Source organism: Branchiostoma floridae, chromosome 4 (genome assembly GCF_000003815.2).
Source record: "Branchiostoma floridae strain S238N-H82 chromosome 4, Bfl_VNyyK, whole genome shotgun sequence".
Classification (NCBI taxonomy): Eukaryota; Metazoa; Chordata; class Leptocardii; order Amphioxiformes; family Branchiostomatidae; genus Branchiostoma; species Branchiostoma floridae.
In genome coordinates, this window is record NC_049982.1 from 6,118,046 (window position 1) to 6,131,698 (window position 13,653).

At 38.2% G+C, this 13,653-nt stretch overlaps 1 protein-coding gene across 4 annotated transcripts in view; it reads left to right on the forward strand.

Moving 5' to 3' along the window:
* LOC118413247 (AP-2 complex subunit alpha-2-like) overlaps positions 1-13,653 on the forward strand; it is a 41,661-nt gene that overhangs the window by 1,956 nt on the left and 26,052 nt on the right. For all 4 annotated transcript variants that reach the window (XM_035816487.1, XM_035816489.1, XM_035816488.1 and 1 more), the window contains exon 2: positions 391-459. In XM_035816487.1, coding sequence (XP_035672380.1) covers positions 391-459 — 69 coding nt within the window. The remainder of the gene's footprint in view (positions 1-390; positions 460-13,653) is intronic.

A 13,653-nucleotide genomic window follows, 5' to 3' on the forward strand; every position in this document is an offset into this window, starting at 1 on the left:
CATTTCATAAGGCAAAGCGGTCAACTTGGAGAGTGTCCAATATGAATATCAAGGGTGTATGGATCATATTCCATTTTGTCTTGCCATTTTCTTTTATTTGCATTGCACACATAAATGATAATCTTTCATCCAGAACGTTCCATATAAAATCAAGCATACACAAACAAAACAGGCATTTTGAAGGAGTATTGAAAATAAATCAACTTCAGGTTCCAAAAGTAATGTTACCAATAGCTTAAGATAATAATATGGTATCTATCCTTGAGAATGAATTTCCCAGTACAAAGTGTTGTAGTACAGTAGTACTTTCCATACTGTATTTTTACACAATTATGTTGTATACTGTATCACAGGTGAGAAGCCTCTAACATAGTTTGACATATTTTCCAGGTAAAAGCAAAGAAGCAGAGCAGAAGCGGATAAACAAGGAACTGGCAAACATCAGATCCAAATTCAAAGGTGCGTACCTTGTGTACCTTATCAACACCCCTCCTACTAACACAATAATCATATGTTTGACCAACTGTTAATGTATAAGCTGCACGTTTATACAGCCAGCAGTGTTTTATAGGTCAGCAGTGGGTTTTGATAAACAGGTGTTAGGTTCTGTGTTTTGCGTGTGATATTTCTTATCGTACCTTTGCTATTATCGTGCCATCACATGAACATATACTACATATACTTGCAGCAGTGTTTTATTATTTGCCTAAAGCCAAGATTTTCAAACCAATGAAGGGACATACAAATCTAAGCTGTAATCAATTATGCATTATCAGCTGTGTATGTCTCACCCTGTGCTGAGGTTGAACACAGGTGCAAAATACACACTCCAAACAGTGAGATACTGTAAATGCATTCAAGTTTGCGGGGATTTAATTTCGCGGTAGTGGGAAAAATGACTTTTCGCAGTGGTTTTAATTTCGCGGTAACACCATAGATTGCAGTCTAATACCATTATAGAAAAATATTCGCGGTGGTTTTAAGTTCGCGGTGAAGTGGTCACCGCAAAAACCGCGAACATTAATCCACCGCGAACATTTCTGCATTTACAGTAATAGCTGTGATTTTACCTTCAGTTGGAAGTGGTTTGTTGTTTGTTTAGCATGTCACAGGTGGTAACAATCAATACAGTAAACAGAAACCCACACACACTTATAGATGTGCATGTGCAATACCCAATATTAGTTGTAGAATACACATGTTGTAGATAAATCATAAAGGAAGAGGTAAAAATTATAGAAATTGCTAAACTTTCTTTTTGGCAATTTCTATAATGTATTCTACCAACACAGATGAACTTTCATGCTAAGAAGAGGTGAAAAGTTTAGTTATTCACAATTCACAATCATAGCATTACCATGCTTACACTATTGTTAATGTGATATTCAATGATAACTGTACTGGTCACAGGTGAGTAGTCCAATACATAAACGGTAAGGTCAAAAATCTTATTGCACAACAGTTATAGCAAGTGCAATATAAGGCAAAATGTTGTCTGATATTCCTGTATATTTATTACATAATGTAGAACAATCTTCATTGGAAGTTTTCTAGATTATACAATATTATTGTAGTAAATATTGATTAGAAGACACAACAGGTCATGTGTAGTATGACTCTATGAGTATGTCTAGTCTACTCGATAGCTAAATATGTTGATATAATGATGTCTTTTTTTTGCATGGAGGTATGATTATATATAAAGATAGATACGTACATACATACATTCATAGATATGCTTAGAAGGAGTTAACTAGACAGAAATTCAGAAACTGTATCAGGACATGTCAATAACCACCATGGCTGACTGAGTGCACTCCACATTGATTGACACCATGCTTTTATTGCTAGTCAAAAATGCCTCCTGCACGTACTAGTCTATAAATCCACTTATAATTGGAGATCAGAGTCAGTGGCCTGGAAACGCAGGTGAATTAACATTAACTGCCCAAATCACTTTCACAGACATTAATCGCAGTTAATGACCCGAAACCTTAGTGCGTGTACAAGTCAATTCTGCTGTGTGTCTTATTAGTATAAACTAGTCTATAGCCTGATGAATCAATTAGGGACTCTGTGACAGTAAATCTGCAGCAATTTTGTTATTTAAAAATACACAAGTATATTCCAGGCATTCAGGGGTTTCCATAGCTGGCAGATTATTTAGAGGCTCTCTCATGTCTCTTTTTATCCCAATAAGCTGAAAATCTCTTCTGGTTATTTTGATTAATGCAGTCAGTTGTAACTAATGCATCATCTACTAGCTGTAATATTCCTCACCAAGACAGAAAAATGTGTTCCTGATGAGTAATCTCTCGTTATCCGATTTATGTCAGCATATTTGTTCCTGTCACATCACCAGGAGGGAAGATCAATCGCTGAACCAGAAAACTGATTTCGTGGAGCCCAGAAAAATGTTACCTTCAAGTTTACTGCGCCTCCCTCTGCCCTTCTGAGTGGAGCTTGACATTCATGTAACTTGACACTTCACAACAATATTTCATACTTCATATTCTCAGGGGAAGGTTTTTGGTATGGGGGAGTTTGTGCATCATTCATTGTAAAATCTCCATGCTTCATTGACTTTCACGTTTGGCATTTCTTCATACATTACAGTTAATATCAGTAACTAATGTTATTAGATAATGTTTGTAATAAATTTATAGACTATTACTGATAAAAGAATATTCAAGCCAACAAAACAGATTAGCTATATGAAAATCACAAATAGAGAATTTGGTGATACAGGTAGTGATGAAGAATATAGGATTTCAGGTGGGTGGGATTTGAAGTAAAAGTGCTTCGTTTGGTGGAAGCACTGGTCAGTGTGTTTAGCCTATAAACCATTTTGCTTGCAGACCAATATAACAAGTACCCTCCAAATGGTATTTTTATGGCAGTGGCATGGAAAACTGTGCATTGGACATTGCTCTATCGTAATCATATACAAATGTCCTATCCCAGACATGGTAATTTGGGACTTGTCCCTAATAGGTGTATAATTAGGATATCCCATCCCACCCAGTTATGACAATTATTGATATGTCCCCTCCCCTTTGAGTTTATAATTAGGATTCCCAGTACCACTACATGTTAATTAATGAGACCTCCCCTGTACCCCAGACCTGCGTCTGATTCTGACTGAGTAATTATTGATGCTTCCCCTGTGAATTTTAGGATGATCAGGATACACTGTATCTTAGCCCTGTACATAATATAATTAGTGAGTTTTCCCCTGTAGCTTTGAGAATCAGGATATGCCAGTTTCCTGTCTGATCAGACCACATGGCTGCGGACTCTATCCCAGCAAAACACACTTCCAGTTCCTACGTACATTACTTCCATGGAGACGTCTTGGCCACACATCTACTTGCTCAGTCAAAGCTGGTGTGTCATGCAGAATGTTGGTTATACCAGCTTTATAAATACAGATGCAGAAGCTGGTGCATTATGTGGAATGCTGGTTATATAGATATAATGGCTGATGTGACCACTTGTTGGTGGGCCCTGAGATATGTTTTCCCATTGACAGAAGCATGAAAAGTCCTATCTGTAGTGCCCACCTGTCCACATACATGTAGACCAAATCTTATTGGTCTCATGAGTGATCGTCCTATACTTATGATAGCTGTAAAATTGTATCAGCTATGTTTGTTGATATATGGTGTCAGATACTCTCAAGCATTGGCTCACAGGTGGAAGTGACCCAGTCTGAATTTAATTTTGTGGCCCAGCCAACCAGACTTGATTGCAACTTGCCTAGAGTTGGCCAGCTTTCAAGCTCCAAAATTACATTTTGACAAAGTAGAAATTCCAATTTATATATCGTGGATGATATTGTGTCAAGTACAGAACCCTTCAAGCTTAGGTAAGCAGTTTTTCTTCAGCAGTTTACTTCTGTAACAGTCCTCTTACTATGGGCTCTCTTTTCTAGGGGAGCAGATTCTCTAAACAAGCATGAAATTCAGTTTGACCTTTAGTGCTAAGTTCGATAATCCCCTCTCCCTCCCAAAGAAGCCTAAGAGTACCTCCTTTTATCTTAAAATTCTCTTAAGTTAAACTCCTCGCTGTGGATTGGAGGGGGCTGGAAGCCACGCCATCTTCTGCTTTGTCCTCATGCAATTTTTTTCTAGAAAAAAAAACTGTAAGGATGTCTACCTCGTGTATGACAACCAAATGTTCTTGCTTAGCCTTGCTTGCTTATCTTTTCTTGTCAACCATGAAACAGTCATTACAGGCTTGTTGATGCATATCCCTTTGCCCATGTTATGGCCTATTTAATGACTATACGTAGTTAAGGATGACGGACATGCATGATAAAAAAAGCGCTGCACCAAATAATGTGATGTGATGAAGACAGGTGAACTGACTCCCCTGCCCTAGATTTTTATTTTGTCCTTTGGCTGTGGAGAGCATTCAGATAGAAAGAGACCTTGAGACATCAATAGATGCTATAAATTTTAGGGCTGGACAAATGCAATTCCAGCTCAAGTTTAACTTAAGGTCAATTTTCTGTGTCTTATAAAAGGTGTCTGACAACTGTACATGTAAAAGCATCCCAACATTTGTTTATTTATTCATTGATATTCATCATATAATTAATAGAGTACAAGTGTTTGCTTAGAGGTGTTTTTTTTTTAAGACTACATCAGCCTATTTTAACATAGGTGATAAATTTTGTGATAAAAAGTAAGTTTGAAAAATCTTAAAAGATGGAAATGATGGTGATTGTGAGCGAATAAAGATCATGCTGAGAAGGAATAGTTCACAACCAACTCCCTCGCTAATCTCCAAGCAGATCCTACGGTAGCATAATATAGTATCAAAAGCTGGCAGAGGACTGAAGCCGGCTTAGGAGTGTGTTTTGCTACCGGGGATCTGCCTCCACTGAAACAGGGAGGAGCAGTTCTATTCAACAATGGTGTTGCTGCCCCTCCCTGTTGTCATGTGCTAATTATTTTACGAGTGACTTACACTGAGACAAAGTCTTTGACCAGCACATGTCCCAGTTGGAAGTTAGCACCAAACAGGAAGGAGGCCAATTAGCACCTACACTGCAAGCACAGTTTGAATGGGAAACAATTGGATGTTAATAGCCTTTGTTCTAGCCGACTGGGGGCAGATTCTACATGGCAAATGTACACCTCTTTGCTGACTACACTCCTTGGCTAGTTTGGTACTATCTTATGCCATTGTAGGATCTGCTTGGAGATTACTCCCTCGCATCAAGTTGAACTTTGTTAATGTAATAGAATGCAACAGCCCTCAGTGCCCCGTACATTTGTCACAGAAAAGGTCCTTAGTGCCAGCGTACATGGGTAAGTGCCGCTCGTAAAATTTTATTGATTTCTATAGGTGGGCAGCGGCTTGTCGCAAACGCTGATAGAATCTCCGCATATGGATTCGGTTTGGACTCCCGTAGGATTTAGATAGACAATTCTATTATGCGATCTTGGGGACCATCAGAAAAGATCAGGAATAGGTATTTTTGTAGGTGCATTATAACAATATTAATATTATATTAATATTGTTATAATGCACCTACAAAAATACCTAATTATTCAAGAGGCAAATGCAATCATGGTAGTTTGAAGCTTGGAAACTATATGCTAGTACATATATATTTGATTATGGAATAGCAGACTTGTTAAGCACAGTGCAATTTGCAAGTCGGTTGTATTGCCATTGTAATTTTGAGAGAAAATCAGTATTGAAACATTCATATATATCTCAGGGTTTTCCCCCCTCCCCATTACATGTGATTCTGTTCTACACATACAAAAAGCAAAATTTTAAATCAATGGATTTCATTTCATTACTAAAGAAAATGACACTATAGGTTTTGGAAGGTTTTTTTTTTCTTACATGCCCATAACACTGAACAGAACAATCATGTTGCATTCATCCTTCAATAAATGTTCATGAATACACACGTACTGTAGTGTAAAAGTAATACTGACTTCTTGGCTACTTATATACCTGAGTAGTTGGGTTCAAAAAGATCATGGCTGATTCTTCTCTCAGCTCTTGATCCTTCTCTTAGTTCCTTATACCTGGGGACTGCCTGAAACATTTTAACAGTCCTTATCTGCACCTACACTGGTACGTATGAGACCATCAACATGTCTGTATGGATGTAATGCTATTACGCACAACCCCATACTCCAGGGCACTGGTCTATGAATCATAGCGGATATATCCCACGTGCTGTGAATTGGTAATCATTTGAAGGCTGAGTAGGGAAAAAACCTTCTTCTTGGCAAAAGTAACAAATGTAAAAACCCAAAAATCTTGTCTATCAAGGTACATTCAAACCTGCGCAGGTGACAAACTCGATATATAATTATTAATATTTATTATGCTCAATGTGCCCCCTTGTCGACCCCTTTGATGATCTTCCTATTGACATGTGAAATGTCCACGTAGATCAAATTTGTTTGGTCCCATGCATAAGTGGTCTCCTTGGGTAGTTTTGGCTGTACACCTTTTTGCATAGTCAGTTTGGTGACCGTGTGTATCTGTCCAGCACGTTCTGGCAGTTTAATGTAGTAAAAAAAAAAGCAATTTCGTTGATTAGCAAAGTTGCAAATTGATTGTTCACATCATTTAAACCTTTAGCTATGGGTAGTATACTTGATCTCAAGATAGTTAAGAAATGCCTATTCCCGATCAAACTTTGTTTCAATCAATAGAAGTACATTGTATGATGCATTTTTAGTACCCAGGTGTAACTTTCCTACTTGTATTCTGTACTTTGTACCTGACATTTTTTTATCATTATAACATCAAGAGACAGCGGCCTTAGTAATAACATGTATTTGCTGGTAAGAAAACTCTTTTATCACCAAAAATCCATACTGTACTGCAGCACACCTGCATGGCCAGACCCCATCTTAAGTTAAAGGAGACCCGAATCCAGGGCTCGAAATTTACCACCTGCATATGCACCTGCACCTAACCTGCACTGGTCCAAATACTGGGTTTTATACATGAATGTCCCATGATGTTGGTGTATTTGGATTGTTATTAGCTGCATTGACTGCTACCACCTATAAAGTAAAAAAAAGAAAAAAATGGCATTGTTTACTAAACAATTTTAGTATGATCCATACTGCCTGGATTTAGAGAGGTGCAGGTAAAACATTTCTGGTGCAGGTAATTTTCAAAGTTACCTGCACCGGTGCAGGTATGCAGAAAAAGGTATTTCGAGCCCTGTGAATCTATTCATGATTTGTGAAGGGGAGTCCCTGAGGTCTGCTGCCAACTCATAACAAATGACCTGTAGGTCTCTCACAGACAGGTCGGAATAATGATGAATGTATCAGGTAGCCATAAAGGAGTACTGTAGAGTCACTTGTTTTCACCAAACTTCAATTTATGATGATATAATATATCATTATTGCAAATTTATGCCGGAAGGCTAATTGCAAGTATGCATGGAAATACCATGATAATAGTAATACGGTATAGTATACACAATAATGAAATGAACATGAAGTGAAATAAAAGTCATTAACTAGTGCTACACCATGTGCTTCTAATCTAAAATGGATTCTATTAGTTTTGATTTCTTGATATTAGAACTTAGAAGGGATAGGAGTTTCCAAGCCATGTTTTAAGTTCGCTGTTGAGGCAATTCTTTAAAACAGTAGTACTACATTAAACGCCCATTTCTCATTAACTGGGAAAATTGGAGGTAGAAAATTGTAAAAAATAAAGTTGTCCAAAACGCTTACCTGCTGGTATGAACTTGTTACCACTTATATCGACTATCTTTTGCTATTTTTGTCTGGTGCTAACACGCTTAATTTTGGAGATATTTGATTTTTAGTAGGCCATGTCATCTTTCCTACAATTTCGTAATAAAGAGCATATTACTACACAGAGAAATGTTCCAGCAAGTAATAGTGGATTAACAACAGCCAAATTAGCGAATTTTCCAACCCAAAACCTTCAAATTACACGCCAATGAGAAATATTTAACCGCCGTGTCATTTGTTTCGGAATAATCATCAAAATTACTAGCTATTAAGTTTGCTACATTTGTATAAAAGTAAATAAATGATATATTTTTTTTCTGATATGAAGACAAACCGTTTAATACTCCTTAATTTTCACCCTGTAGGATGGGATAAGAGCGATAGAATATATTTATGAAAATGGTTGGAAGCAGGCGATATCTATTCTACAGTAAATGCCAATGAACTGTGGTAACGTAAATTACAGAATCTCTAACATTTGGAGGAAAGCCGAATAGTGTACATACTGGCTCTATTTGAACTGATCAGGTCATGTTCGTCTATAATGCTGGACCTCTTATCTTCATGTTGCTAACTCAGAGTAGCAAAAAAGTGTATCTTTGTTATCCGGAATACCCGTATAATCTTGTTCGTCCTATACCCACCCGGACTCTGCGGAAAGACACCCAAGATATGCAAGGTCTCTATCTTGGCGGGGTCTATTTAAATACATGCTAAGTAACAAAGGATTCACGCAATCACACGCTCTAGGTCAGAACCGCTTCGTCCTCGCGTCCTTTAATCAAGTCTTTAGGAATAGAAGGACATGATGCGATGGCAACATAACCAGATGGACGGGGCCTTTCTAGCACAAGCTTTCGATATTGGAAAGACAACAAACTTAACACCAGTTATCGCACTTCTTATAAAACATTTTTTAATGTCAGGACAATCTTTGTTCGTGGAACAAACACAATGTCACATCAATATAAAATGAATGTGCTACCTAACAAAATGTCCATCCATACACCTTATATCGTGTGGTTCAATAATACCGGCAGAAAGAACTGTGTAATATGTGTATAACAAGGCTTTTGTTGATGAGCAAGGCTATAAACAACATTATCATATAGCCAGGCGCCGCGGACCAATCAGAAGGCCCCGTTCCACGTTGGTTATGACGCCGTAACACAAAGATCCAGGCCAGGCAGGTGGGTTTCGCTCCTCTGATTGGTCAGAATGAATCGACACCGGCACCAGTGTCGATGCTCATAAAACCACCCCGTTCGCTTTGCTCACATCGGTGGTTTTATTCGGTGGTTATAGCAAAGGACCAGGCGTTATGACACCATATACACCTCGGGGCGGGTCATTAACCCTTAAGTGAATTTTCCAAAAGAGAGCTGCATGTGTAAAGGCAGTCTGTTCTACAGTTATCCTGGCAGCCTGTCCCTTTATACTAATGCCACATGATTACATGACAAGCCTGACGTTATATAGATCTTGACTTTATAGAGTGGGATTGGTTTCACAAATAGCTTTCTGCCTTGAACCATGTGTCTGTCCATGTAAAACAATTCTGTGCATCAATTCTGTGCAGTCACGACTGGTTGAAAGAGTAGTTTGCTTCTAATTAACAAGATTTCCAACCTAAACAAGCAAAGGTGAAAACTTCGGAACATCTAATGATAGTTAAGTCTTAACTTAAGTTAGCTATTAACTTCTGCAGCCCATATGCTTTTGATCATGGAGCTTATAACTCAATGACAAGTCCTCAATGTAGATAACGTGGCGCTAGCGTAAATAGTGTCGCTGATTTACCGCCGTCTGTACGTTTATATAAAGGGGTCCACTGTGTAAAACGAGAAATATTTCTGTGACACGAATCTTGACTACATTGACCTTCATAATTAGCTGATCATAATCTCTGTTGCTATTTAAGACAAACATGCTTGAAACGTACCTTACTTCATCAGTCAGTGTCGAGCATGAATTTCTGTCATTCCAGTCGTGTGATCTTCAAAAAGCGCGCGAAAATGACGACAAACTTGGACGAGTCTACTTTGACAACAGGAGTTTATTTTGGTTCAGTCCAACCCAATATACATTTATTCAACTTGGTACTATACATTCCGTGTAATGTTGATTATTGAAGCATCAGATATCAATATAAACACCCGCATCTTTCCAAGTTGGTGCATGTCAGGTTTATCATTTGAACATCGTTCCTGTAACAGTGGTGTTCTAGCGCTGCCAAACTGACCACGCCAACAGCTCTTGAGCTTTTGGTGTTGTGGTTAGCACGTTGGATTTGTGATCCGGCTGCCCGAGTTCGGCGCAGGTTCGAATCCCGGGAGTCGGGATGTTGTTTATTTCTGTTCTTACTCGCCCCTCTGAATTTCTACAATGGTTCCCACGCCGGCCCTGTGAGTAACAGGCTAGTATGTGCTACACAGGGATGTCGATCTCGGAGATTCGAGGACGAATCTTGAAAAGAAAAGGGGGAGTAGTGTAACAGTGGTGTTCAAGGACTGCTAAACCGAAGACGCTTAATGGCTTCAGCCTTTTGGCCGAACGGTTTGCACGTTCGATTTGTGATCCGGCTGCCCGGGTTCGGCGCGGGTTCGAATCCCGGGAGTCGGCGTGTTGTTTCTTTCTGTTCTTACTCGCCCCTCGTATTTCTACATTCCTATGAGAAATGAAAAGTTCCAGCATCGTAAAATTCACTGAAACAGGAACATATAAACAGACTGCATTGTGACTCTATGGCAAGCCAAGCCCACCTACAGTAACATTACAGCAGATAATATGTCTTTGGTTGATGTGCTCTTGCTGAACATCCGATGACATGTTGAAGAAAAAAAATGGTAACGTAAATTATATGGTAACGTAAATTATATTTATGCTTTTAATGATAAATAAAATTTTAACAAACAGCTCTGGAAAGATTAACTCTGCAGGCAATTACTTATCTGGGAGCATTCTTTCCTATGAGTGCAAAAGTAATGGTCTTTCTATAATTCTAAGGGACTTATTATGGTAACGTAAATTATATCAAAAAAGTGACAAACGGCCTGAGATTAGCGGTTATAGTCATGTTTCCAACATTCGTGTTTTATGTGTTCTGTCATTTGTCTATTACGCAACACCACTGTTTAGCAGATAAAACAGTGAAAACATTATCGGAAAATGTCTTTTCGTAAGCGAATTACACCCAACAGAAGTTCGGTAACGTAAATTATGCAAAAGTTGGCGACAAGAATAAAACGGCATCTGACGTAAAAAGGTCGTCTGCTGGACAAGTTCATCAACACGTGACAAGCCGGCCTAAGTGGTTGATGTAAATTATGACTGAAAATTTAAAGAACTAACGTCTTTTCATTATCAGAATGCCACGATATTCACCTTTATAGCATTTCCGACACGTGTTTTTAGCGTGTTTCTAAGCAAAACCTTACCCGGGACGACCAAAAGGCAACTAACAATGGTGGGAAAACATTTGCTTAGCATATTACTATCATGTACTTGTAACGGAAAAGGGCAAAATACGTAGTCATTGTGTCTTTAAAGAAAACTGTGGCCCGCTGCTTATGTGCGACAGCAATTTGCCCCTTTAACGAGGAATGGGCGTAAAAAGGCATGTTGGTATGGTCATGAAGTTGCAGTGGAGAGGCTGCTCCAAATTCCCTAAGAATGAAATATTCAATATTTACATTATACTGATTAGTGATTACTGATACAGGTGTATTTTTGTAACTTCGATATCTGAAAGTGAAATTCCAAATAACTTTTAGCTGTCAAGGATTGAAGGAATACATGTAATCATGGTTTGACTGTGCAAGATATATTAGATTTGTTGGCAGGTGACAATTTTAATATTTGAAGAACCTTCCCAGAGAAGTATATCTCTAGAATACTGTACTAGACATGCGGCACGCTGTCCTGAGTTGATAACAAATGATCTGTACATGGAACTCATCAGGAATGGACCAGGAAATATAATTGGGGAAGGGGTGTTCCTCAAATTGTTGGAGGAAAGACAGTTTCTCAGTTTCTTCTACTCTACAAGCAGAGGTTGATTCTATACATGATAGGAAAAATCTTCTTCTGATGTGCTCTATCTTCAGTGGGGCCAGTGAAAAGGAAATAAGGCATAAAGGATCAGAAGAAGTCACAATTTTTCCCTACCAACCTCTGATAGGAGAGATAAATCTATCATCCTGTTTGCTGTATGATTTCTTAAATTCTTTTCTTATTCTTGTAAGCTTTCTTGTCAGGTACATCTAACTCTCTAAGATCTTTTTACCCTTAACTATATAGATGTGAGGTTATATGTTACCAGTACAGTACTAAATCTACCTCTGGCTTCAAATGTTGATAATTTTGCTGATGAATTTCTTTTTCGCTGGCTGCGGAAAAGGTGTCGGGATAATCAATTATGTTTCAATTATTCAGAACCCTGACCCAGCAGACTTCATTTAGCTGTATAATGTTACCTGATGCAAGATGGATTTGACTTGAAATGACACATTCTTTATCAATTGATATAGCTTCAGGGTTAGAAATTGGAGTATGGCATATGTCATTTCTGAATGCTGAGCTACCCAAAATTAAGGTTGCGCTGAAGTTAGAATTCTAAACGCTTACAGTATATTCAAAACATACCAGTAGTAATGTGCAATTCCTTAGAAAACATCTAGAAACATGATTTGTTTATCTACTCAGATAAGTTAACAAACAAACATACCACTGGCATACTATCATAGCTCTGATAGGAGTCTAAAACAAACCATGTGCAAAGCCTGGGGAAATTAGTTCTTAGTTTCTCTGTCTCTTCAAGGATATATTTTTGTTATTTGATTAGAGGATATCTTATCATTATTGTCATAACATATCAATGTAGATAGAATGTATTGTAATCTGCGGGTAGAGATTTTGATAGGAATGTGAAGATTCAAAGACAAAACTTTTAAACTTGAATTCGTGTCACTTAAGAAGGTTTAGATCATTAGATTGGCTCAAAAGTCAACATTTGATAGTGTCTAAATGGCAGACTAGTCATACCATCTTAGAACATTCCTAGCATCTTAATCGCAATTTCTGTTGACGGAGACTCCGATGTGGATCTCGATCGGTAGAATCCACAATTCTGTCATCTTGCCATCTCTACCATGACATGTACTATTATTATATGCATATCATACCAGACAGCAGTTTATGCAGTACGGTACCCTTCTGATCAAGTGAGATCAAACAATTTCCAAGTACGTGATCAGTTAGCACTGTTACTGTTAGTGTTACGGTTTTGAAGATCTCCAATCAGTGCAAACCCCATGACAATTCCAATCCCAGACATGTTGTTGGAAATGCTAATAACCAAGCCTATGAGTGAAGTACATGATGTGAGGTAATGTAATCAGACGGGTATGGGTTTGACAGTTGAATCCTCTGCAATCTGAAGAGAATAGAGTGGAAATGATGTCCCAGAAGAGGCCTGCCCCATTATTTGTAAGTCATAAATTGTAAAGACATTGTGTCAGGTTGACTGCTTCCATACACATCAGTTGGAGGAGGTGCAGGGTATTCTGTAGCTGTGCATTAGTATTGGAGAGTTGCATGCATGCAACTGCAAGGTCATAAGATGGAAGATTCAATCAAATATTAGATCATAAGATTGAAGAGTGAAGCAAATCTAAAGAGAGTTTCTGTAAAAATGAATATTTGTGAAACAGTAGCAGGGCGGGTGCATTCTCTACTGCACATTATGTTCTTCACACCCCTTGCTATTCAAAGACAGACATGAGGATTCATAGACAATTGATTTACTGATTTGGGTAATTAGCATCCCTGAAAAAGTGTGTATTGTGATGTGTATTTTACTATAGAATTTAGAATATTAGAAACACCATAATAT